Source organism: Microcebus murinus, chromosome 24, assembly GCF_040939455.1.
Source record: "Microcebus murinus isolate Inina chromosome 24, M.murinus_Inina_mat1.0, whole genome shotgun sequence".
NCBI classification, from domain to species: domain Eukaryota; kingdom Metazoa; phylum Chordata; class Mammalia; order Primates; family Cheirogaleidae; genus Microcebus; species Microcebus murinus.
Window position 1 is genome coordinate 2,923,295 of NC_134127.1, and position 27,319 is coordinate 2,950,613.

General features: G+C 38.0%; 1 protein-coding gene across 1 annotated transcript in view; it reads right to left on the bottom strand.

Annotated features, from left to right (window-relative positions):
* Positions 1–27,319, bottom strand: part of LOC142864096 (A disintegrin and metallopeptidase domain 3-like) — a 119,042-nt gene that overhangs the window by 8,849 nt on the left and 82,874 nt on the right. The window contains exons 15-18 of the mRNA XM_075997195.1: positions 26,787–26,874; positions 26,335–26,515; positions 9,645–9,731; positions 7,886–8,000 (exon numbers count right to left, since the gene is read on the bottom strand). Of these exons, the coding sequence (XP_075853310.1) occupies positions 7,886–8,000; positions 9,645–9,731; positions 26,335–26,515; positions 26,787–26,874 (471 nt within the window). The remainder of the gene's footprint in view (positions 1–7,885; positions 8,001–9,644; positions 9,732–26,334; positions 26,516–26,786; positions 26,875–27,319) is intronic.

Genomic DNA, 27,319 nt, shown 5'->3' on the forward strand with positions numbered 1-27,319 from the left:
CTAAAGAAAATGAAATAACAAATAATTAAGTACATATACAGTACATATACAGTATATAGTGAGAATTACAAAGGTCTGATGAAAGAAATCAAAGCAGACTCAAATAAACACGGAGAAATACTGTGTTCATACATTGGATGATACAATACAAATTCTCCCTAAATTAATGTATATAAATAACAGCAAGACTATTTATAAATATAGTCATGCTATTCCTAAAATATATATAGAAAAGAAAGACTCTAGAATAGCCGCACAACATTGAAAAAAGAAGAAAGTGGCAGAAATCAATTTTCTTCAATGTTAAAGATTACCTTGAAGCTACAATAATCAAAGGAATGTGGTATGGGTATAGGGAGTGACATGCGGATCAATGAAACAGAACAAAGAACCAAATAAAATATCATAAAAAATATTGCCAATTAATTTCTGACAAAAGCCAGAAAGCAATTCAATAGATGGGTGATAGCTTTTTCCGAAAATGGTGCTGAAGTACATAACAAATTTAACTTTGAGTTGAAACCTCCCATCCTTTATAAAAGTTAACTTGAAATGCATTATGGGCTTAATGATGAAGCCTAAAATTACACTTTTTAGAAGTATTACAGCATACCATTGTCAGGTCCTATGACTGAAAAGAGTTCACATACTTGACACTATAAGCATGATTTAGAAAGTAAAATAGTAGACCGAAATAAAAATTGGAGCCTACTGAAGACAGCAGCCCAGAGACACCAGCTGACAGATAGTCTCAGAAAGAAGGAAAAGCTTTTTATTTTGAAAAAGATAAAACAAACAAATGGACAAGCATAGACTGGGTGTAATTCCGAGAGAACAAGTGCCAGAGCCTACAAGAGATTCCACTGGAAGAAGCTGCAGAGCAGAATAAGAAGGAGCAAGACATCAGCAGAGGTCAACGCCCTAGTGGCTTGGAGTCCAGTGAAACGGGCAGGTGGAGTGGTTTGTTTCTCTTTCCCTCACATCTCGAGCAGTCAATAGGCTCCCGAGCTACTGGAGAGCCTTTCTACCCTCACGAGCCCAACAGCTGCTGCTGCCAGTGAACTGGGATCTTCTTGAGGACAAAGCACCAGGCTGCCAACACCCTCAGGGGTGCATCCCGTCACCACAGACCTGAGGCTACAGTTGGTCACAGGTCCTAAAAACAACACTGCAGTTTGTTCCTTCTGGCAAGCACCACCTTACTTGCAGAGAGGTCAGTTTACATACACCTTACAGCGTTTGCTGGGGCAATCGTACAGAGTGTGGTTCATTCTTACAGACAGGAAACACTCACTGTCTCAGAAATTAAACTCGGCGTGCCAGTACAAGTCACACTGTTGAGAATACCACAGGTCGGGGAAAGAGAAAGCATGTCAAAAGCCTCCTTCCTCCCTCACCAAACAGAGACAGGCGATATGCCACACACACAGCTCACCAGTGCTACAGCCTGCAAACAACCAGAGACTGAGAAAACCACCACACTGAGGATATCTATAGTGAAGGCATCTACCTACAACCTAGACCACCATCAAAGCACTCACAAGCAAAAGCAAAGATTCTTACCCATCATATGCTACAGGAATGCCCTTATGAGTGAGGGGGGAAAGAGAAACCTCATCTAAACAAAAGAAAATCCAAAAATAAGAAGTGACAGCTGTTCCAGGTGAGAGGCAAAAACATCAAGGTACAGTTACATAGGAAAACCCACCGAGCTAACTTCAGACTTCTGAAGAGAGACCTTACAAGCCTAAAGAGATTGGGAACCTATATTCAGTCTTCTTAACCAGAGCAACTTCCACTTAGAGTCTGGTATTCTACAAAACTAAGTTTGATATGTGATGGAGAAATAAAGACTTTTCCAGACAAGCAAACACTAAGAGAATTTGTCAAGATCAGACCTGCCCTGCAGGAAACATTGAGAACTGCATTATATATGGTTCAGGAAAATAGATACCCACCAGTGTGAAATGACCCAAAAGATGAAACTCAGAGTTCGTATAAAACAATACCATAACAGAATTGTAATTGGTGGGGACTTCAACATCCCACTGACAGAACTGGACAGATTATCCAAGCAGAAAATAAAGAAAGAAACACTGGACTTGTTATAGAGGCCAATCTCACTGGGGTAGGTGATTGCGGTTTTGATTTGCATTTTTCTAATGATTAGAGATGTTGAGCACTTTTTTATATGTTTGCTGGCCATTATTCTGACTTCTTTTGAAAAGCTTCTATTCATTTACTTTGCCCATTTATTGATGCGGTTGAAAAATCCTAAAACAACAAATGCTGGCGAGGATGTGGAGAGACAGGAACACACTTACACTGCTGGTTGGACTGCAAACTAGTGCAACCTCTGTGGAAAAGAATTTGGAGATACCTCAAATAGCTAAAAATAGAGATACCATTCTATCCAGCAAGAACACTATTAGGCATCTACCCCAAAGAGCAAAAGATATTCTATACTAAAGACATCTGCACCCGAATGTTTATGGCAGCACAATTCACTATTGTAAGAACGTGGAAACAACCCAAGTGCCCAACAGTTCATGAGTGGATTATTAAAATTTAGTATATGTATACAATGGAATATTACTCAATTCTAAGAAATGAAAATGATCTAGCACCTCTTATATTTTCCTGGACTGAGCTTGAGCCATTATTCGAAGTGAGATATCACAAGATCGCAAGAATAGGCTCCACTTGTACTTGCTATCAAATTGGTCCTGACTGATTAACACTATGGTGCTCACATGGTAGTAACATTCTTCGGGGATTAGGGGATTGCGGGGAGTAAACTCACAACTAAAGGACTCGGTGAGCATTGTAGAGGGGAGGGGCATGCCTCTAACCCTTGCTTGGGTGAGGCAAAGACATAAAATGTAACCAAAATGTTTGTACTCTCATAATACTCAGAAATAAAAAAAGAAAAAGAAAAGAAAAGTAACATTGGACTTAAACGTGACTCTAGAATAAATAGGCCTAATAGACACAGAATATTTTATCCATAAACAGCTGAATATATTGTTCTTATCAGAACATAGAACATTCTCCAAGGTTGACCATATTTTAGGCTACAAAACATCTTTCAGAAATTCAAGAAAATAGAAATGATACTATGTATCGTCTCAGACCATAGTGGAATAAAACCAGAAATGAACGAAAAGAGAAACATTCAATTCTACACAAAATCACTGACCTGCTTCTGGATGATTATTGCATGAATAATTAAATTAATATGGAACTCAAAAGATTCCTCTAACTGAATAACGAAGGGGATAGAAGCTATCAAAACTGTAGAATGCAGTAAAAGCAGTCCTAAGGGGAAAATTCATAGCCTTAAAGACCTATATCAAAAAGACAGCAAGGTCACATTTTAACAACGTAATGACACATTTCAAGGAACTAGAAAAGGAAGAGCAAAACCAACTGAAAGCCAGCAGAAGAAAAGAAATAACTAAGGTCAGAGCAGAACTAAACAAAAATAATACAAGGTGTCAATGAAACAAATAGTTGGTTCATTGAAAATATAAACAAAATGGATCAACCTCTTCCTAGATTAGGCAGCAATAGAAAAGAAAGGACCCACATGAGCTCATTCAGAAATTAAATATAAGGTATTACACCTGATACAACAGAAAAAGAAAATATAATCTATAAATACTATGAAAATTTCTACACATATAAATTAGAAAAAATAGAGGAAACAGAGAAATTCCTGGAAACATACCATCTCCCAAGACAATGAGTAATAAATAGAATTCCTGAACAGATTAATAACAATCAGTGAGACTGAAGCAGTAATAAAAAATCTTCCAACAAAGAAAAGTCCCAGATCAGATGGATTCAGGGCTGAATTTTACCAGACTTCCAAAAAACAGCTGGTACACATACTGCAGAAATTATTGCATAACATTGAGAAGGAGGGAATACTCCCTAAATTATTCTATAAACCAATATTACATTGATACCAAAACAAGGTGAGGACACAAGAAAATAAGAAAACAACAGGCCAGTACATTCTAAATTCCTAGAATATTACTATCACATTGAATTCAAAAGCACATAAAAAAGTAATAATCCACCATGACCAAGTGGGCTTCATCACAGTGATACAAGGATGGTTCAACATACATAAATCAATAAATGTGTTTCTCCACATAAGAATAAGTGAAAACAAAGACCAGATGATTATCTCAATAGATGAAGAAAAATGATTTGTCAAAATTCAGCACCATTTCATGATAAAAAACCCTTCAGAAAACTAAGCATAGAAGGAACATATCCTGAAATTATAAAAGTCATGTATTACAATCCCACAGCCAACATCATATTGAATGGGAAAAGTTCAAAGCATTTCCACTAAGAACTGGAACAAGACAAGGGTACCCACTGTCACCACCTTGATTCAACATAATGCTGAACGTTCTAGCCTGAGCAATCAGACAAGAAAAAGAAATAAAGGGTGTCCAAAGAGGGGAAAAGAAGGTCAAACTGTAGCTTTTTGCTGACAACATGATCTTATATCCAGAAAACCACAAAGACAACTCCAAGAGACTCATGGAATTGATAATAAATTCAGCAATGCCTCAGTTACAGAATCAATGTACACAAGTCAATAGCATTCCTATATACCAGTAATAGTCAAGCCTAGAGTCAAAGAAAAGACTCAATGCCATTCACAATAGCTACAAAGAAAATAAACAACCTAGGAATATATTTAACCAAGGAGATGAAAGATCTCTATAAAGAGAACTATGAAACACTGAACAAAATTGCAGATGACACAAACAGATGGAATAATATATCATGCTCATGGATCAGTAGAAACAGCATGGTTAAAATGTCTATACCATCCAAAATGACTTACAGATTCATGCAATCTCCATCAAAATACCAACATCATTTTTCACAGATCTAGAAAAAATAATTTCCAAATTATTTCCAAAATTACACTTTGTTTGGAACCTGAAAAGACCCCAGATAACAAAGCAACCTTAAGCAAAAGGAACAAATCTGGAGGCATCACCTTTCCAAACTTTAAACTCTACTGCAAGGCTATAGTAACGAGAGCAAGGTGCTAGAACAAAAATAGAGACATAGACCAACAGGAAAGAACTGAGAACCCAGATATAAAACCATCTACCTATAGCCAACTGATCTTTGACAAAGCAGACAATAATATACCCTAGGGAAAAGAAAACCTATTCAATAAATGGTGCTGGGAAAATTGGGTAGCCACATGCAGAAGAATAAAATAGGACCCCTATCTCTCACCACTCATAAAACTTAACTCAACATGGATAAAAGACTTAAATATAAGGCATGAAACCATAAAAATTCTGGGGGAAAATGTGGGAAAAAGTCTTCTTCTAGATATTGGCCTAGGCAATGAATTTACAAACAAAGAGCCAATGGCAATCACAGCAACAACCAAAGTAAATAAATGGGATTTACTTAAACTAAAAAGCTGCTGCACAGCCAAAGAAATAATTAACAGAGCAAATAGACAATCTGCATAATGGGAGAAAATATTCACAAGCTATGCCTCCAATGAAGGACTGATAACAAGAATTTACAAAGAATTCAAGCAAATCAGCAAGAAAAAATCAAACAACCTCATTAAAAAATGAGCAAAAGACATGAACAGAAGCTTTTCAAGAGAAGTTAGACAAATGGCCAATAAACATGAAAAAATGCTCAAAGTCACTAGTCACCAGGGAAATGCAAATAAAAATTATAATGAATTATTACCTTACCCCAGGCAGAATGGTTTTTATCAAAAAGTCCCCAAACAATAGATGCTGGCATGGATGCACAGAGAAAGGAAGGCTCATACACTGTTGGTGGAATTGCAAATTAGCATAACTTCTATGGAAAATGGTGTAGAGATTCACCAAAGAACTGAAAGTAGACCTACCAGATGATTCAGTGATCTCACTACTTCATATTAACCCAAAGGAAGCGAAGTCCTTTTCTCATGCATGTTAATGTTGATTGAAGGATAATTCACAATTGTAAAGATCAACCAAGATCACAATCAACCAAGATGCCCCTCAATTCATGCATGGATCAACAAAATCTGGTCTTTGTATACCATGGAATACCAGGTGACCATGAAGAAACATGGATTAAGACCTTTTGCAAAAAGTTGGATGGAATTGGAGACCATTATCCTAAGGAAAGTAACTACTGAATAGAAAAACAAACACTACATGCACTTTCTATTAAATTGAAACTGACAGATGAACACACATGTGCACAGAGGGAAGAAAAACTCAGTGGAAATCAAGCAGGGGAAAGGTGGTTAGAGGGGGTGGGCAAAAATCTACCTAACAGGTACAATGAACATTATCTTGGTGATGGGCACACTTACAATCCTGACTCAGCATAATAAATTTGATACACAGAACCAGAAACATTTGTACCCCTGTAATAATTTGAAATAAAATAAATAAATAAATTTTATAAAAAGAGAAATTTTGTTCTGAGAAAAAAAAAAAAAAACTACAGACTTGGACAAAATATATGCAAATCACACATCCAACAACACACATGTATCAATAATACATAAAATCTCTCCAAACTGTATATTTAAATGACACTTTCACTGAATAGGATATATAGCCAAATAGTCACATTAAAGGTACTCAAAATCATCATCCCTGATGAAGTGCAAATTAAAACTACAATGAGATATTAATATAGCTAATAGAATGGCAAAATTTAAAAATAGTGTTACCATGAATTGTTGGTGAATGTGCAAACACGTCGGTTATTCCTATATTATTTTTGAGAGTGTCAAATAGTATAGCCACCTGAAAATAGTTTGACTCTTGCTTTTAAAACTATATATAGCTTGCAATATGTCCCAGCAATTTCACTCTTGGGTATATATCCCAGAGAAGTAAAATTTTACTTTCATACAGAATCTTCTACATGAATATCATCACTGACTTATGTAGAATAGCTTAAAATTGGACACTGCCCAAATGAGTGAAGGTTAAATTACCCTTCTTTTAATTTATGTATGTATATATTTGTTTCAACTTAAACTAACTGAAACTTTACTTTTTTCAGTAACATCTACTATCAAAATACCCAAAATTCTAAATTGTGGGAGCAAGGAAACATATTCCAACAAACTTTCTGAGATATATTTTGTTCTTAACCTTCAAGCCTTTAGCTCCTGTGTCTCAAGCTGCTGTATTAATTTATTCATACATCTACAGTTAATTAGAAATATAATTGTTGCCTCAGTATATTTGACATACAAATCCATATCTCAAGTATTTATTCAGATATATAGTTCTAACTATAAAAATTATGTTTAGAAAATGCAAATATTTTATATTTGCTCATGACTTTTCACCAAATAAATTTAAAAATAGTTCCACATACCATTAATATACTGTGGGTGTGGAAGATTTAATTGTTTTTCCCTTTTGATATTACAGTTAAATTCAGAGATTCCATTTGACTGTGAACTATATAGCACATCATAATAGGCAGTGTCCTTGCCATATACAGACTACATAGAAAACTATCACCTTTTCTATAAGTTAACTATGGCTATGTACAAAACTCTGAGTTATAAAAAGAAATATTCTGGAAACCATGGTTAAAATTAAGAGAGGAAGCTTTAAACTTTTCACTTCTTGATTAGAATTAAAAGACACACAATTTTGGTTGGAAGTATGGCAGTCACCAACCACAATGGCTATTTAAATTTAAATTAAATAAAGTAAAATAAAGCTGAAATTTCAATTCTTTCATTGCACTATCCACGCGTCAGGTGTTCAATAACTACATGGGACAGTGGGGATATAGACCATCTCTATGAAGGCAGAGAACTTTATTGGAACACACTGTTCTAAAGACTAACCTCCTGGAGACCAATTCCCATCATCTATGCTTCCTCCTGGTGATTGTGGGTCTACATCACACTTTGGGGGAAAATATCCAGGATCACAATGACAACGAAAGTTATCGTTGCAAATCTAAAACCAAAACAAAATGAAATAAGAACATTTTATATACAACATAAAAATTAAATGCATTATTTTTAGATTGTTAGTCAATGTAAATTATTAAAACAGTATAATTTAGTATAATGAGTTTTTAGTTTAATGTGGAAATAATTTTCAAAATAAAAAGTAGTACAATAAATGTTCATGTAATACATTTTTAAATACCATAGAGACATTGTCTTATTTGTCTCTTTTATTTCCAAATAAAGGTAAATAACATTCTCAATTAAATTCAAATGTCTTTTGCTAGAAAGCATAGAGATTATGAAGCTAAAATATAGAATGATAATTTAGCATGAATTGTGCTAGATTTAAAAATATAGCTGTGATAATAGCCAAACTTTTATGAAAATTGGAAAAAAGCCAAAAGGTAGAAGTTTGCTTAATGAGATTCACATAGCAAAATGTATGTGGAAGGTGAGAAAATTTGCATAATTGTGATGTGACGAATGAATAGAAAAGGGCTAGTAGAGAATTCAGAAATAAGTTCATACATAAATAAGTACATTAAAAGTAAATAAGAAAGAAAAAAATAAAAAATATATTGCAAATAATAGGACATATTGGGAGAAAAAATTGTTTGAAGACACAGAGACATGTCGCTTTTTATCGAAATTAAAACATAAAATAAGAATCATCAGAATGGCAGAAAACACTGGCCACAAAGTTAAAGCAAAAAGCATGCTTGGAAAAATTTACAAAGTTAACAAAATTTCTATAACCTAGTAGGTAAATTTATAATGGATAGACAAATAAAATGCAAATGACAAATATGACCATATATACTTAGAAACTGTCATTAATCATCAAATAAAATCAAATTCCTAATGGATTTAGCACGTTAGAAGAGAGTAAAAAGACTAATAATCTAGTCTTGCTAGAATATAAGGAAATACACATTTTTGTACATGATTGATGGGAGAACAAAATGGCATAATGTTTCTTGAAGCCAATATAATGCTTATGAAAATTCAAATAGTGCAAATATTTGGTCCAATCAGATTACATTGCTAATTATTTAAGAAATCAGATAAGTGTGCAAAGGTGAATTTACAACAATGTCTACTTTACCACTATTCACAATAGTTAAATTCCAACATTATTTGAAAGGTCATCCAATAAATGACATTTCAAATATTGTATTTGTACTGTATGGGGACATAAATTGAAGCCATTGAAGGATGAAACAGATCTGAATGTATAGAAAACTTTGATCCCAGAAAAATATTAGATTAAAAGCAATGTGTTTAATAGTTTGTGAATGTTTATAAATTTATACATAAAATTATAAATAATATGTATGTATAAAAGTATATGTATAATCCTTAATACACTCATTTCCAAAATATCACAATCTTAAACATTATAATAATGTTTCACATTGAATACTTGTACAAAGTTCATAGTTATTTGCTCATGAAAACCTTAGCAATCTGATTGATTATAAACATAAATAATGTATATGTATAAATGATGAAATCTACTGTCCTTATTTAATGGCAATATTCCAAATGAAATTTTCACAACAAATAATTGTGAATTTTATTACTATGGAAAATGTCATTGACATGGATTAAAACATTTATACTTAAGAAGAGAGTAACAGTTACATACCCCATGTCCTTGGCAATGTTTATCTGAACTACACCGAGTCCAATTCCTCTTCTCTTTAACTAATTCACATCTGAACCCACTGCAACCCTAAAATATTAAGTTAAAAAACAACAAAAGCAAAATGCAAAGTCAAAAGATGAGGAATATAATTTGTAAAAAATTTATGCGCACATAATTTTATGGAATAAACACAACAGATGAATCTGACTTTCATAACATCTCTTTATTTTTAATAAAAACATGGAGTCAAAATAAAAATAGTATGTTATTACTCAATAAAATGTGAAATGTTGCAAATGAGATACTATTTTTTCTTTTAAGAGAGCAGAGCTATACTGTTTTTGTTACAAATTTGTGCAGGAAAATAATACCTAAATTGTAATCACAATTTGTAATTTCTAGGGCCCATTTAGCACTTTTTATGCATTTTATATTATATATTCCCATATACCCTGAGAAGGAGATATTTTTATGTATATTTTTTATTTGAGAATAATTAAGCTTACAATTTTAAAGTCATGTCATGAGTTATTGACATAGCAATTTTTCAAAGCAAGAACTGCTTTACTCTTGGGTTCTCAGTTCTGTCCACTGGGGTATGTCCCTGTTCTTGTGACTGTGCTATGCTGTTTTAGTTACTATAGTCTTGTAGTATAGTTTAAAGTCATAAGCTATCTAATCTTTGACAAAGCAGACAAAAACATACACTGGGGAAAATAATCCTTATTCAATAAATGGTGGTGGGAAAACTGGATAACCACACATAGAAGACTGGAACAGGATCTGCACCTTTCACCTTTCACAAAAGTCAACTAATGGTGGTTAACAGACTTAAACCTAGGGCGTGAAACTATAATAATTCTAGAAGAAAATATTGGAAAAACTCTTATATACATTGGCCTAGGCAAATAATTTATGAAGAAGACCCCAAGGTCAATCACAGCAACAACAAAAAGAAATAAATGAAACCTGATCAAATTAAAAAGCTTCTGCAAAGCCAAAGAAACTATTATGAGAGCAAATAGAGAACCTACAGAATGGAAGAAAATATTCGCATGCTACACATCCGATAAAGGGCTGATAACTAGAACCTATATAGAACTCAAGAAAATCAGCAGGAAAAAAAATCAAAGTACCATAACAAATGAGAATAAAGTATATTATTAATTGGAGGAGAAAAATGGCGGAGTAGAGGTGCCCTCCTGGCATTCTGCTTCCAGAGCAAAAAGTGAAGAAAGCGGATAGCCACACTCCAGCAATCTGCACTTCTAGGAGACCAGCTTTGCAAGCCTGCAGATATCCAACAGGAAACAGAGGGATAAGACCATTTGCAGCCTAAAGCAAAGGTGAACCGATCATTCTTCCGCAAAACTGGGGGATTCGGAGGCACACATCAGGGAGGGAGCGAGGCGCGGCTTAAGACGCTGCCAGCGGGCAGTGACGCCAGCCCTACCCGGCGCTGAGAAACACCCGCTCCCACACCGAGCTCCACTTCCACGTAGGCCAGGAGGTGCCTGAAGTTGGTGAGAAGTGGCAGCGCGGGACTAAGCCGTGTGGAGAGGAGACTAGAGCAGGGAACGCGCTGAGTCGCCAGAGCACACAGCAGCCGCAGTTTAAGGTGGGGGAGGGTCCGCGCGCAGCAACCGCTGTCCGCGCAGCAGGAACCAGAGCCCGCTTGGGCATCTCCCTGCAGAACACTCCCAGAACAAGGTCAAGGGGAGTTTACACAGAAGGAGGCTTTGACTTTGGATTTGGAGGAGGTTTGGGATAGCACTGAGAGGTCAGAGTGCGCAAAGTTAGACTCCTTGATCCATTAGGATGCCCTCCCTCTGCCCCTCCGGCACCGCTCTGCCCCTGCATTCCAGCGGTGACTTTGGCTCGGGGTTTGGAGAGGAGGCGCAGAGAGAGCGCTGGTACGTGCCACTACTCCACCAATTTGATATTGGACCGTCACTTGCTGCACAAGCGGCACTGACTCTGTGCTCAGAGAGTGGAACCTGCCAGGAGGGGGCAGTGCTACAGGGGAGATTGCCCTTTTCAGATTTAAGGCAGAGAAAGGTTGCCTTCCACACTCTCCTGCGACCCAGAGCCCCGCCCTGGGCTCCAAAGTTTCTGTCCCAGCCTTGGGGGCGGAGCTGAGATAGAAACTCATTCCTGCAGCTTATATCCACCTGGGTAATTAAAAGGACAAAAGTCAGGGATAGGTGGGTCCCATAGACTGCCTGCCTGCCCCTTCTGGTCAGTCTCTCCCTGCACAGGTCTCCCGCTCTGTGCCCAGAGTGTGGAGCCCGCCCGGGCAGTGCTGGGCCTTACAGGAGGCATCCGTTAGTGGTTATAAGGCAGAGATATTTTACGACCCCCACATCCGGGGATTTAGGGCCAGGCCTTTGGCTCCAAAGTTTGTATTCCCGCGTTGGGGACGGAGCCGAGATAGAAACTGCTCCCGGTGCTGCCGCTTATCTCCTCCTGTGGAATTAAAGAGACAGAACACGGGGCCTGGTGGGTCTGGCTTCAGGACAATCTCTCACTGCACAGGTCTCCCTCGCTCTGTGTCCAGAGTGCAGAGCCCGCCGGGAAGGAGATACTCTCGAAGGAAGCTGCCCTTAGCTGCTATAAGGCAGAGAGTCTTTACGTCTACTGCGTCCTGTTTCATGTGGCTGAGCCTTGGCTCCTAAGTCTCTGCCCCCCCACACCCCCACACCCCCAACCCCCACATTGGGGGCGGAGCTGAGATAGGAACTGTTCTCATTCCTGCTGCTTATCTCCACCTGGGTAATTAAAGAGACAAAAGGCAGGGATAGGTGGGTTCCATTGACTGCCTGCCTGCTTCTGGTCAGTCTTTGCACTCTGTGTCCAGAGTGCTGAGCCCGCCTGGGCAGAGTTTAGCCTCGTGGGAGATTCCCTTTAGTGGCTACAAGGCAGAGAGACTTTACGTCCACCACGCTCCAGTGTCTTGTGGCTGAGCCTTTGGCTCCAAAGTTTCTGTCCCCACCTTGGGGGCAGAGCTGAGATAGGAACTGTTCCCATTCCTACCGCTTATCTCCACCTGTGCAATTTAAGAAACAGAAGACAGGGTTCCCTGGGTTTGGCTATGGGCCTACCAGCTTCAGGCCAATCTCTATCTGCACAGGTCTTCTGGGCTCGGTGTCCAGGCCCTGGAGTTTGCCTGGGCAGGGCCGAGCCTTGTAGGAAACAGCCTTTGGTCAATACAAGACAGAGAGATGTTACAACCCACACATTCTCGTGACTTGGAGCTGGGCCTTCCATTCCAAAGTCTCTAGCCCCGCCTTGGGGGTGGAGCTGAGATAGGAACTGCTCCGGTTCCTGCCATCTATTTCCACCTGTGTAATTAAGGAGATCAGCAGGAAGGGTAGGGTAATTGGCTGTTTCCCCTCCGCTACATCTCAGACTACAGGCTCCCCAGCGGGTTGAGAGACCTGCAGACACTACCCCAGCGAAGGCTGCTGACAGAGAGCAACTCCACCTACTGGCTCAGAAACTAAATAAGACGTGTGAATACCCAAACGAAAACCTAAAGGAAAGAAACAACAACGGATCGACATGGGAAGAAATCAGTGAAGGAACTCGGTAAATATGAAGAAACAAATGGAAAACACACCCCCAAAGAGGAGCACCAGCCCCTTAGAAACAGACAACAACGAAAACCTGGCAACTAAAATGACAGAAGAGGAATTTTGAATGTGGATCATAAGAACACTCACTGACCGGCAACAACAACTCAATAACCAACACAAAGAAAACACAAAAAGCCTCCAGGAAATGGAACAAAGGTTCAACAAAGAGATGGACACAGTGAAGAAAACTTTAACCAAAATCCTGGAGATGAAGAATCAACTCAGGGAATTACAAAATACTGTGGAAAGTATCAAGAACAGGGTAGATCAAGCAGAAAAAAGAATCTCAGAGATTGAAGATAACACCTTCCAATTAAATAAATCAGTCACAGAAATACAGCAGAGAAACAAGAGAAAAGAGAAAAGCCTACAAGAGCTGTGGGATTATGTGAAAAAACCTAATGTGAGGGTCATAGGGTTAGCAGAAGGGGAAGAAGACAACACTCAAGGGCTGGACAAGCTTTTTGAAGATATAATAGAGGAAAATTTCCCAGACCTTGCTCAAAATCTCGATATACAAGTTCAAGAAGCCCAGAGGACCCCTGGGAGATGCAAACAGGAAGACGTCACGTCATGCAGTCATCAGACAGACCAAGATATCAACTAAAGAGGCCCTTCTAAGAGCTGTAAAAAGAAAGAAGCAAGTAACTTACAAGGGAAAGCCAATACAAATAACACCAGACTTTTCTAATGAGACTTTACAAGCAAGGAGAGACTGGGGCCCCATTCTCACTCTTCTGAAACAAAACAATGCCCAGCCTAGAATATTATTCCCTGCAAAACTAAGCTTCATATATGAAGGAGAAATAAAGACATTCCCAGACAAGCAAAGCCTCAGAGAATTCACCAAGACAAGACCAGCCCTACAAGAAGTACTCAAAACAGTGTTACACACGGAACACCATAATAGAAACTCACGAATATAAAAAAAGAAACCAACACCCAAAGATTAAAGGCCAGATATCTCTATGGATCAAGACAGAAATCAAAGCAACAACATCCAACCCAACAAAATGAACAGTAATCTACCTTACCTATCAGTTCTCTCAATAAATGTGAATGGCTTAAACTCTCCACTCAAGAGACATAGGCTGGCTGAATGGATAAGAAAATACAGGCCAACTATATGCTGTCTTCAGGAAACACATCTAACCTGCAAGGATGCATATAGACTAAAAGTAAAAGGGTGGAGATCAGTATTCCATATAAGTGGAAGCCCAAAGAAGGCTGGCGTGGCTGTTCTAATTTCAGACGATTTAGTTTTTAAACCAACAAAAGCTTTGAAAGACAAAGAGGGTCATTATATAATGGTGAAGGGCACAGTTCAACAAGAAGAGATAATAAGTTTAAATATATATGCACCCAACTTAGGTGCACCCAGTTTCATAAAGCAAACCTTACTGGATCTAAGCAAACGGATTAATAGCAACTCCATAATCACCGGAGATTTCAACATCCCACTGACGGCTCAAGACAGATCCTCCAAACAGAAAATTAATAAAGAAATAATGGACTTAAACAAAACTCTAGAACAATTGGGTCTGACTGACATCAACAGGACATTCTACCCCAAATCCACTGAATATACATTCTTCTCATCAGCTCACGGGACATTCTCTAAGATTGACCATATCCTAGGACACAAAGTAAACCTCAAGAAATTTAAAAAAATAGAAATCATACCATGTATCTTCTCAGATCACAGTGGAATAAGGGTAGAAATCAACCCTAACAGAAACTCACATTTCTACACGAAAACGTGGAAATTAAACAACCTCCTACTAAATGATTACTTCATAAATGAAGAAATCAAGACGGAAATAAAAAAATTCTATGAAGAAAATGACAATTGAGAGACAAGTTATTAACTCCTCTGGGACACAGCTACAGCAGTTCTGAGAGGAAAGTTTATCTCCATAAATGCCTATAACCAAAAGTCAAAAAGTTCACAAATAGACAATCTAATGAAACGACTCAAAGAGCTGGAAAAAGAAGCTCAGACCAGCCCCAAACCCAGCAGAAGGAGTGAAATCAACAAGATCAAATCAGAACTAAATGAAATTGAAAACAGGGAAGCTATTCAGGAGATTAACAAAACAAAAAGTTGGTTCTTTGAAAAAATAAACAAAATTGACACGCCACTGGCTAAGCTAACAAAAAGGAGAAGAGAGAAATCTTTAATAAGCTCCATCAGGAATAAAAAAGGAGATATCACAACTGATCCCAAAGAGATACAAGATATAATTTATGAGTACTGCAAAGATATTTATTCACACAAACTGGAAAATGTGGAGGAAATGGACAAATTTCTAGAAACACACAGCCTCCCTAGGCCCAACCAGGAAGAAATAGATTCCCTGAACAGGCCAATCTCAACAGCTGAAATAGAAACAGCAATTAAAAATCTCCTTAAAAAGAAAAGTCCTGGTCCAGATGGCTTCACACAGGAATTTTACCACACTAACAAAGAAGAACTAATACCTATCTTGCAGAAACTATTCCACAACATCGAGAAGAATGGAAAACTCCCTGACACCTTCTATGAAGCGAATATTACTCTGATACCAAAACTAGGAAAGAATTCAACAAAAACAGAAAACTACAGACCAATATTCCTAATGAATATAGATGCAAAATTTTTCAACAAAATCTTAGCTAACCGAATCCAGACACTTATCAAAAAAATAATCCACCACGACCAAGAGGGCTTCATCCCAGGGATGCAGGGATGGTTCAACATATGCAAATCTATAAATGCTATTCACCACATAAACAGAAGCAAAAACAAAGACTACATGATACTTTCAATAGATGCAGAAAAAGCTTTTGACAAAATTCAACACCCTTTCATGATACGAACACTCAGGAAAATAGGCATAGAAGGGACAAACCTAAAAATGATACAAGCCATTTATGACAGACCCATAGCCAACATCATACTGAATGGGGAAAAACTGAAAGCATTCCCACTTAGAACCGGAACCAGACAAGGCTGCCCACTATCTCCACTTCTATTCAACATAGTACTGGAAGTCCTGGCTACAGCAATCAGACAGGAAAGTGGAATTAAATGTATTCAAATAGGGGCAGAAGAGATCAAACTTTCACTGTTTGCGGATGATATATTATATTTAGAAAACCCCAAAGATTCAACCAGGAAACTCTTGGAATTGATAAATGAATTTAGCAAAGTCTCAGGATACAAAATCAATACACAGAAATCAGAGGCATTCGTATATGCCAACAACAATCAAATCGAGAACCAAATTAAAGACTCAATACCCTTCAAATAGCAACAAAGAAATTAAAGTACCTAGGAATATACTTAACCAAGGAGGTAAAAGACCTCTACAGGGAGAACTATGAAACACTGAGGAAGGAAATAGCAGAGGATGTAAACGGAAATCCATTCCATACTCGTGGATCGGCAGACTCAACATCATTAAAATGTCTATACTACCCAAATTGATCTACAGATTCAACGCAATACCTATTAAAATCCCATCAGCATTCTTCACAGATATAGAAAAAATAATTTTACGCTTTGTATGGAACCAAAGAAGACCCCGAATATCAAGAGCAATTCTAGGCAACTAAAACAAATGGGGAGGTATTAATATGCCAGATATCAAACTATACTACAAAGCTGTTGTAATTAAAACAATCTGGTATTGGCACAAAAATAGAATTATTGACCAGTGGAACAGATGTGAGAATCCTGATATAAAACCATCCTCATATAGCCATCTGATCTTTGACAAAGCAGACCAAAACATACGCTGGGGAAAAGAATCCCTTTTCAATAAATGGTGCTGGGAAAACTGGATAGCCACTTGTAGAAGGCTAAAACAGGACCCACACCTTTCACCTCTCACTAAAATCAACTCACGCTGGATAACAGACTTAAATCTCAGGTATGAAACCATTAGAATTCTGGAGGAAAATGTTGGAAACACTGTCCTACTCATCGGCCTAGGCAAAGAGTTTATGAAGAAATCCCCAAAGGCAATCAAAGCAGCAACAAAAATAAATAAATGGGACATGATGAAAGTACAAAGCTTCTGCACAGCCAAAGAAACAGTCATGGAAGTAAACAGACAACCTACAGAATGGGAGAAAATTTTTGCATCTTACCTATCCGAAAAAGGGCTGATAACTAGAATAGAACTCACGAAAATCAGAAAGAAAAAATAAAATAACCCTATTAAAAAGTGGGCAAAGGACTTGAACAGAAACTTTTCTTAAGAAGACAGAAGAATAGCCAACAAACATATGAAAAAATGCTCAACATCTCTAATCATCAGGGAAATGCAAATCAAAACCACAATGAGATATCACTTAACCCCAGTGAGAATGGCCTTTATCAAAAAATCTCCAAACAATAAATGCTGGCGTGGTTGCGGAGAGAGAGGAACACTCCTACACTGCTGGTGGGACTGCAAACTAGTTCAACCTCTGTGGAAAGCAATATGGAGATACCTTAAAGCGATACAAGTGAATCTACCATTTGATCCAGCAATCCCATTGCTGGGCATCTACCCAAATGATCCAGTGACACTCTACAAAAAAGACACCTACACTCGAATGTTTATAGCAGCACAATTCATAATTGCAAGGCTGTGGAAACAGCCCAAGTGCCCATCAATCCAAGAATGGATTAATAAAATGTGGTATATGTATACCATGGAGTACTATTCAGCTCTAAGAAACAATGGTGATATAGCACATCTTATATTTTCATGGTTAGAGCTGGAACCCATATTACTAAGTGAAGTATCCCAAGAATGGAAAAACAAGCACCAGATATATTGTCCAGCAAACTGGTATTAACTGAGTAGCACCTAAGTGGACACATAGGTACTACAGTAATAGGGTACTGGGGAGGGAGGGGAGGGGGGGCGTGTATATACATATATAACGAGTGACATGCACACCATCTGATGGATGGTCATGATGGAGACTCAGACTTTTGGGGGGAGGGGGAAAGGGCATTTATTGAAACCTTAAAATCTGTACCCCCATAATATGCCGAAATAAAAAAAAAAACAAAAAACTAAATTCCTCAGGGTGGCCTTCTCTAGCAAGTTACGTTAATAGCAGTAAAAAACAGTTTTTAATAAATTGTGTAATATATTTTAACATATGTTATAAAATGATTATTAATAAGTTTTTGAGTTGATAAAAGCTACTAATGACAGATTATATGCAAAAAGACAACTTTCCTGTTAAGAAACATGAGATATATCAATTGTAATTACATCAATAACATAAAAGCATATTTTGGGGAAAATTTTATATGTATGTATTTATGTGTGTATATGTATATATGTGTAAATATATACAGAATAAATGTTCTGTAGGAACTGTTTTCAAGATTCAAAAAAAAATAGTTTATTATTAATTAACACTGAAGACACAGAAGTATCCCCATTCAAATCCACAGAGTTGGCATACACAGAAAGCCCATATTTTCTAATAAATGAGAGTAAATGATAGTAAAAAAGATGTAATATGAAGATGAGAGATTTTAAAACTCTCTGGGATTATGAAATAAAATGGAAGGCCACTGGTGGATGAAATGAACTGAGAAAGCTACCAAACTGAAGACAATGGCAAAGGAGAGAGCCTAGCTGATCAGCCTTACAATGCTCTGGAAGTGCTGCAGCCTCAGAGTCCTAATGAAAAACTGAGGAATAAGAATGAAAAAGCAGGAACGGGAAGGGTGGCCAAAATGTTGCATCATGCATGGAAATGTGTTCACAAAACCACAGTAAGTTTTTCGCTCTCAACATCCACTACTCACTTCTCCACGTCTCCTTTCAATTACAGAATGTAGTCAACATACTTTTATCCCAGGGGGAATATATAAAGGGGTAATTTGTTTCCTAAAGCAACTGAATTAATAATGACTATAGAATTCAGGCTTCTAAAATTGTCTGTCCTCTGGAATAAGCACTACTCAATCAAACTATTGCAAATACCATGGCCTAAAAGATAAGTTCCGAGACAAAGACTGTCATTTAATAAACCCCTGTGACATAGAGAAAGCTCCCTACTGTGTATTTGGTCAAAAATGGTTTGGGAGTAAAAAGTCATGCCAACTCAAAACTCCTACTGCACCAATGAGTAACAGCCAGATAAATTGTCAGAATCATACTTTAAGGACACCAGAGTTCTTTGAATGCAATGAATATTGCATCATCTAAAGCTTTCTTTACCATGAATCTTAATTTTGTTCATTCCCCTGCCAACACAAATTTAAAAGCATATACTTGTGGCATGAATTTGTAGCATTCACTATACCTGTGTCACACCTGAATGTTTGTGTTTATGTATAGTATTATAAAAGAATTAGATGAGATGATTAATGAGAAGTAGATCATAAAAATCATAAATTATGGCCTTCTTGGACAGAAAAAGAGGGTAAACTATTCATTTTTCACTATTTATAAGACTGACTGCATAATATACAAGCTGATCATTGTCCTGACTGCAAGAGAGTTCTTGAATTAGCCAGTTTGCAAAGTTTATGTCTGAGTCCATTTTTAACCCAATATGGCTAGGACTGAACTCCATATGCAAAGGGTTTCCATTCACAGCTACATTCAAACACTAACCAAAACCCACATCAGAACTGGCTTCATCTTTTGTATGGTGGAGCCCAAAGTAAGCTGTGTGCACCGTACTATAGTCTTCACTTGGGAATCAATGTTCACCTACCAGATGCAGCAGTTTATACCTGTCATGTTTAATCCACTGCATGAGCAAGTGCTAATAAGTGTGTTAAATATTTCAAAGAATAGCTACAAAAATACACGTTTGTTTAACACCTTTCTATGATAGAGGAGGTATATACTATGGCCATCTTTTCTGTGGTATGTCTTTTAATTTTGTTCAATGTGGCAACAACTGCTTTAAAGAATGGTGTTTGAAATGTGTGTGCAAACTGATATATACAGAAATCTGTACGTGACACAGGTGCCTGGCCATATTGTGTGAAAATACATTTGAACCTTTCCTGTTTATGCAAATACTTGCAAGTAGAGGTGCATCAACCAACTGAAGACCTTTAAGGGGTCGTACTCCTTGTCTTTCCTCATTTTTAAAGGACTTTTTTCCCCTCCATTTGGATGTGAGGGCGATCTGGCTGCCACATCTGTCACCCCACTGATCGCCAGGGTTGATTCCGCTGATCTGGCTGGCTGGGCGGGTGTCCCCTTCCTCCCTCACTGCTCCACGTGCCTCCCTCCCAAAGCTGTGCGCTCGATCAAAGAGGACGACCTTCCCCGCTAGAGGAGGACCGGTCCTCGGTCAAGGGTATATGAGTAGCTGCGCTCCCCTGCTAGAACCTCCAAACAAGTTCTCCATTTTTCTTTAAAAGCAGCAACCGAATTGTAGTCCAGGGTTTTGTGTCATGGATGAGAGACTGCTGATTGTGGGTAGGGGCTCCTCAATGTTTGACCAGTGAGTCGGTCCCACCCTCTTACACGTCTCAGCTTCTCTTTTGGGGGTCTAGTATTTCCAAGAAAGCTCAAAATGTGGAGTGATTAGCTCTTACCTATGTCTCCTGTATGAGCCTTCTTTTAATTAATTTGTTGGAGGCTTTCTCTGTTTGGCCACTTACACCTCAATGAATCACCCCAGGCAACTCCCACTGAGGACCCTAGTTACCCAGGGGTGCCTTTCACCTGGGAAGAGAAAAATGCCCCTTTCTCTTCGGAGCTGAGGAACTCAATCTCTCACTTATCTACAAACAAGACAGTTTGGGTTCCTCTTTCACAAATGCACAGAAAAGCCTATTGAGATTAATTTTATGATGAAAATGCAACGGAGAAGACACTTTAGAATGTACCTCCAAATCTCAGTTAGGATCCCAAATAACAATTTCTAGGAAAAGAACGAGCTGAGAGTAAACCAACCATCAAACAAAAACGGGAGATCCAGAGCTCAGGAGGACTTATCAGTTCCCGACAAAGGAGAAGCTCAGAGTCGGAGGGCCCAAAAGGGTTGGGCCGGTAGCTGGCACCGAGTTCAGGCTACTCCTTCAGGGGTCCTGCGTCTTCTCTGAGCTCTATGTCTTGGCACCAATCTTGTCAAAGGAAAAGAAGCCAACCTCTGTAAAATAATTTAAAGAGGTTTATTCTGAGCCAAATTTGAGGACCATGACCTCGAGCCACACCCAAGAAGCCTTGAGCTAGTGGACTCGCTGTGGCTGGGTTACAATTTGGTTTTATACATTGCAGGGAGATAGGGGTTACAGGTAAAGTCATAAATCCATGCATGGGAGACATGCATTGGTTCGGTCTGAAAAGGTGGGCCATCTTGAAGTGGGGGCTAACAAAGGTTATGGGTGGGATTAAAGATTCTTTGACTTTCAATTGGTTAAAGACAAGAAGCCTTGTCTAAAGGCTTGGGATGTTTTAAGATAAGGAGGTCTGTTAATCAGAGACAAGGCACCAGGACATATATTTGTTGTGTAAATCTAGGACCTGCAGGTTAGTTGCATAGCCTTAGACCTGTGAATGAATTACAAAGGATATCTCCAAGAAGGGAGGGGGCATGATGAGGCATGTCTGACCTCCCTCCTGGTGGCAGGCAATTTAGTTTTAGGATATCCCCTTGGCCTGGAGGGGGTCCACTCAGTCAGCCGGTGGCAGTGGGGAGCAGGTGGGAAAGTCTTATGATTTTATTTTAGTTCATAAAACAACCAACTTCTTTAGTAGTATTAGCCTCTGCTTTTAATAAATTGTGAAAAGTTTCTCTCTACCTTTAGGTACCTGGCCTACGTATTATCTTATCAAGATAATTTCTTATGCTTTCAAGTTGTCTTTATCAATGTATTTGATTATGGGGGAAAATTGAGTCGTTTCTGTTAAATGTGTAAGGCGTTTTTTCTTTTTAACTATGTGCCTCTGTACTCACTTTTTAAATGTTTTAATTGTTGCTCTGGCTATGTGAACGGCATTATTTTATAATGACCTGTGATTCTGTTATAATTAAGTGTTATAAGCTTTTTTCTTTTAATGAAAACTTTATTCTGCATCAAGGTATTGGGAAATGAAGCTGCATTTGGGGCACATTACAGAGGGGGGAATGATCCATATATGATGAGTACAAAACTCAATTATAGAATTATTCCTTAGCTAGTACCAAATTACCAATGCTTAAGTAAAAGTAAAATGATTTTCCACACTAAAAGGCCTGAAGTGAAATGACAGCATTAAAACCAGCAGATTTAAATGCAGCACCTTTGTTTTTAAAAAAATCAAATATTGGAAAAAATCAAATATTGAGGAAGAACTCTGGCCTTAAAACACATCTCACCTGAATTCCAACCAGAAAGCCAGTCTGTGATGTTTTTTAGCAATTCATTGTATGGAAAAAAATTATGACTGCTAAGCAAATCCAGTGACAAAAATGATAAAACTACAAAATAAGCTGGTTTTCTGAAAATATTTCAAATAATTTCCAAAATGCCTAAATGATGTGATTTTCATAAAAATTTATCTAGTATGTGTAGAAATTCATCTTGAAATATGAAAGAGGTGAACTAATTTAAGGTTTATTATATATGCCCTTCAGATCAGTGTTAATGACTGTGACCATCCTACTAACAAATGCAACACAAAAACAATTCAGAGAGCAGCATGGCCTTGGAGACCACCCACACCCACACAATTGTACATAACGGGGCTTTGCCATCAAGTTAAGGAATGGACAAACAAGTTCAGTCTCAAAGGTCAGATGTTTTCACAGTCATTGAAATTATATTCCAAAAACTGTTTTCATGTATCCTCTACTTTTTGACTTACTTGCAAATAACTGGTTGCAGAGTACACAGAAATCCTACTACATTTTATGTAATATTTTGGGTGGACTTCCCTTTATCATTGCTTAAAAATCTTCAAAATAGCCTAGTAAGGCTATGACAGTGCTGGGCATGTGAAGATGCAGCCCTTTGTTGCCTTCAAACACTGTCATACCCTCTCTGACTGTCCCGTTGGTCTTCACAAAGCAGTTGCTTTCGGAGTCTGCTCTAAGTGGAGACCATCTGGTCTGAAGTGTATTGGCAAACTAAGCATCCTGTAAGACAAGCTGAATCTTGCTTTTTCCCAATCTGTTTAAAGTCTTGCATCTCTTCACTGATGCACTTTCTTGGGGTAGTGATAGTCAAAAGCACAAAGCATTTATGCACTCAGTCATGTAGCTAAACAAAAACCCCGAAATCTCCTAAAGCCATTTAAACCAGCTGTTCGAAATCCTCCTGCCACCACTTTGCTCTGTTAGCGCCATTGAAAACTTTCCCAACTATAAATGAAAGAATAAATGGTATCGCTGCTTTCCAAATATAGGCACTGCTCCATATCCTTGGACATTGATTGGATCTTTCAACTAATAACGGTGTTGAAAGCCTCAAAAAACCTGAAATTAATTTTCTAGCTTAAGTGTCAGCCGCCAGAAGTAAACTTCTTTCTCAGTTATTTGCCTGTTAGCTGATAGGTGCTAAATTTTAAATTATTCTTTAAAAAACAGTTGGACTTTCATCTTTATAAAGTATATAAAATTTTCAAAAAAAGGAACAATTTTGCTTTTCATTGTATTACTGAATACCTGAGGTAGTTGAGTACAGATCCACGTTTAATACCCCTGCCGACATCATTCAGCACTTCTCTTGGGGGAAAAATAAAGTGTTAGATAAAAATAAAACTGAGAACAGTTTTTCTATGCTTATGGCTTAACATTTAAGTTCCTGTGATCATTATTGTGATCCAATTTTACCAATTGGATTTAGGAGAAATCTATTTATATCTGAGGAATTTACTGAATGTGTCATTAAGCTAATTTCTTGCATTATGGGGGAATAGTAAGAGAAATTAAAATATTTGTTATGTTGGGAGACTACAAAGGGAAGTGCAGAGCGCTCCTCTCTTTCCCTCCCCTCCCCCCCCTTTATTTAAAGCTGGGTGTCATACATTTTAGAGAGCATAAAGTATACATTCTCACAGAGACAGGAGTTCAAAGTTGCCTGGTCCTTAGGAACAACTGGCTAGGCAAAAACTTGCACATGTGATTCTGGATAGGGGTGAGCGCCCGTCTGTTGGTTAAGCAATCTCTGCTTGGTTTGGCATCTGCCTCTGTGGAGGGCTGTTTCCTGAGCTTCTACTTCCACCTTGGCTGGGGTGGTCCACTTTGCAGAGCCTCCTGCTGTTGGTGCTGCCTTATCTGAGTCAGAATTTCCTGAATTTTTCCCTGGGCAACCTGGCAAGCATGGAAGTGACCAGTTATTTTGACAGCCCCTTGGCCATTCTCATCAGGCGTCTGGTCTCCAGGGACAACAGCTTCTGCGCCTGACAAATTCTGGGGCCCATTCACCGTTTCGCCTCCTGTTCCCATAACTCTGCACAGACCAGCTCCTCTTCATCTTCTCCCATCAATGAAGGGGGCATGAGGCCCTCTCCAGAAGCAGATGCTGGTGTCATGTTTTTGTGCAGTTTGAAGAACCATGAGCCACATAAACCTCTTTTCAAGTTACCCTGCCTCAGGTAGTCCTTCATAGCAAAACAAAAACTGACTAAGTCACACCACATCCCACAAGTTAAAAAGCTCAGACTCTAACGACTATCCACACCACAGATGCCAATAGCAAGTCACAGGTAAGCCAGACGTCTGACGGACCAGGTATGAATTGGGGGTTCCCATCACTCCCTCCACAAGGCAATAAATTGTGAAAAGGGCTTATAGAACTCAGGGAAGCACTTTACTTATGTTTACCAGTTTATTATAAAGGATGTAACTCAAGAACAGTTAAATGGATAAGACACAAAGGATAAGGTATTAGAGGAGGGGAAAAGACTTTCCATGCTTTGTGCTTTTGGAGAAAGTATTAACGGAGTAGGTTAATCAGCAAATAAATGAGTCATTTTAATTATAACCAATTAGTCTTCTTTGTCAACTACTGGTCTAACTGTCCATATTAAAATAGTGTAGAGCCACAAGGTATAAATAGTTATCAAAGTCTGATTTTTATAAAAATATAGTATATAGCCAAGAGTTAACCAGCCATTGTGCCCTAACTTCCTTGCTCTGTCATTGGTTACACTTAATGGCACTATCCTCCCTGACAGGCACAAGACTTGTGACTCCCACCACACGTCTATAGATAACACTGCTGTCAGAAATCCCAAGACTTGAGATTCTATAGATAACATTGCTGTTGAAAATGCCCCAAGACTTCAGATTCTATAGATAACATTGCTATTGTAAATCTTAAGACTGGTCTTTGAGGTGTTTTTTCAGACTCTGCATCCTGGAGACCCTAAAGATGCCAACCAGACCTGTAGACAGGCATGAGAACGGAGCCAACAGCCCTGAAACCCTCTACACAGGAACCCTTCAGACTGAGAAGATAATTTCTGTGCGTCCCAACCCTGTGAGATCATCCCCTATCAATCAGCAGACCAAATTCCCTTGCCCTTTGCTGATCAAGCTAAAAACTTGAAAACTCTTTCTCTCAAATTCTTGGAGAAATGAATTTCAGAAATTACTCCATCTCCTTGCCTGGCGCCTTGCAAAATACTACTCTCCACTGCAGCCCCTGCTGTCCCAGTGTGTTGGCTTTCACTGGGCCAGGGGCCCAGCGGGGCAGTAATGCTATGAAACTAAATACTTGGCTCTTTTTCTGGTTATATTAAACGTTCTTATTATTCAGGTTGTTCTGACATTTTTCGGTGTATTATTTTATTCTTTTAGTTCCTGGTCCACACAAATTATTTGAAGACCAGACCCTGGTCTAACAAGGAGGCTTAGATTCTCTAGTGGTGAAAAACAAGTTTAAATACCTATAGTAAAAATTCTAATAAAACTAATAAATAGTAAAGCAAGAGTTCCTTTAACCAACAGAAATTGTGATCTTTGTATTTTAAGATCATGCTGGAGTAATCAAAATTTATAGCTAAAAGAAGGTAATATCTCTCTCTCTCTATCTCTCTCTCTCTGTCTCCAGACACTCACATACAAATCTACCACACATAGTTTCACATAAAAATTATATTTACCTTCTCTGGTTCACAAACAGCACCAGATTTTATATAGGTCTCATCAGTTTTTGAAGTATTTCTTAAATATGCAGACACACATACATAGCCATCAATATAAGTATATTGCACATCATGGTCAATGATTGGTACTATCTCTGTATGTGACCAGTGACAAACCAGTTTTCCACAAAAGATATGCCTGGAACGATGAGGTACAAAAAATTATCCATTTTTCACTAGGCACACAATGTGTTAGGTAAACAACAATTCAAAATATGAGGATAATTCAAAATACCACTCAGATAATAAACACTAAAGCTATTCAGAACGTATACTGTCTTATGGACGACAAGATGTAAATCCATCTGTATATAATGGGCATATCTCCCATTTGTAATGAGCGTGCTCTGTAGTACATACACAACACATACATATGCATTCGGGAAAGGTATAATTTCCTAAATACCCACCTGTAATTACAACGTCCACCACAGTTTCCAAATTTGTCACCATGATAATTCACTTCTTGCACACACACTTGAGGACCTCCTTTAGCAACTGAAAACATAAGGATTTCCAATTATTAATAGTAAAAAATGTTAGAAAAGCTTTAAAAAGTGTGGCAAATCAGTATAGAGACATCCAGACAACAATGCCAAGTCAATGTCATCAGCTAAAAATTTTTGATGTCATCTACCTGACACACAAAAAAAGAAACACTAAAAACTACCCACTTGGAAACAGAAAAAAATTGTATTATCATGCAGATATTATTGATAAATAAAAAAGTAAAAAAAAAAAAAAGTAATTTACTCTGTTATCCACTATTCAAATAATCTATTCTCTTTCCATCAAACACCTGTGATTTCTCTGATGTCCTATTATTTGTATCTTTTCCTTATTAGACCCATGTTACCTTTTGACAACATTCAAAGCTGCTTTGGTTTGCAATTTTTTTCCAAATTTGAACATAAAAGATGACATTTTTTAGTATGGCTATAGG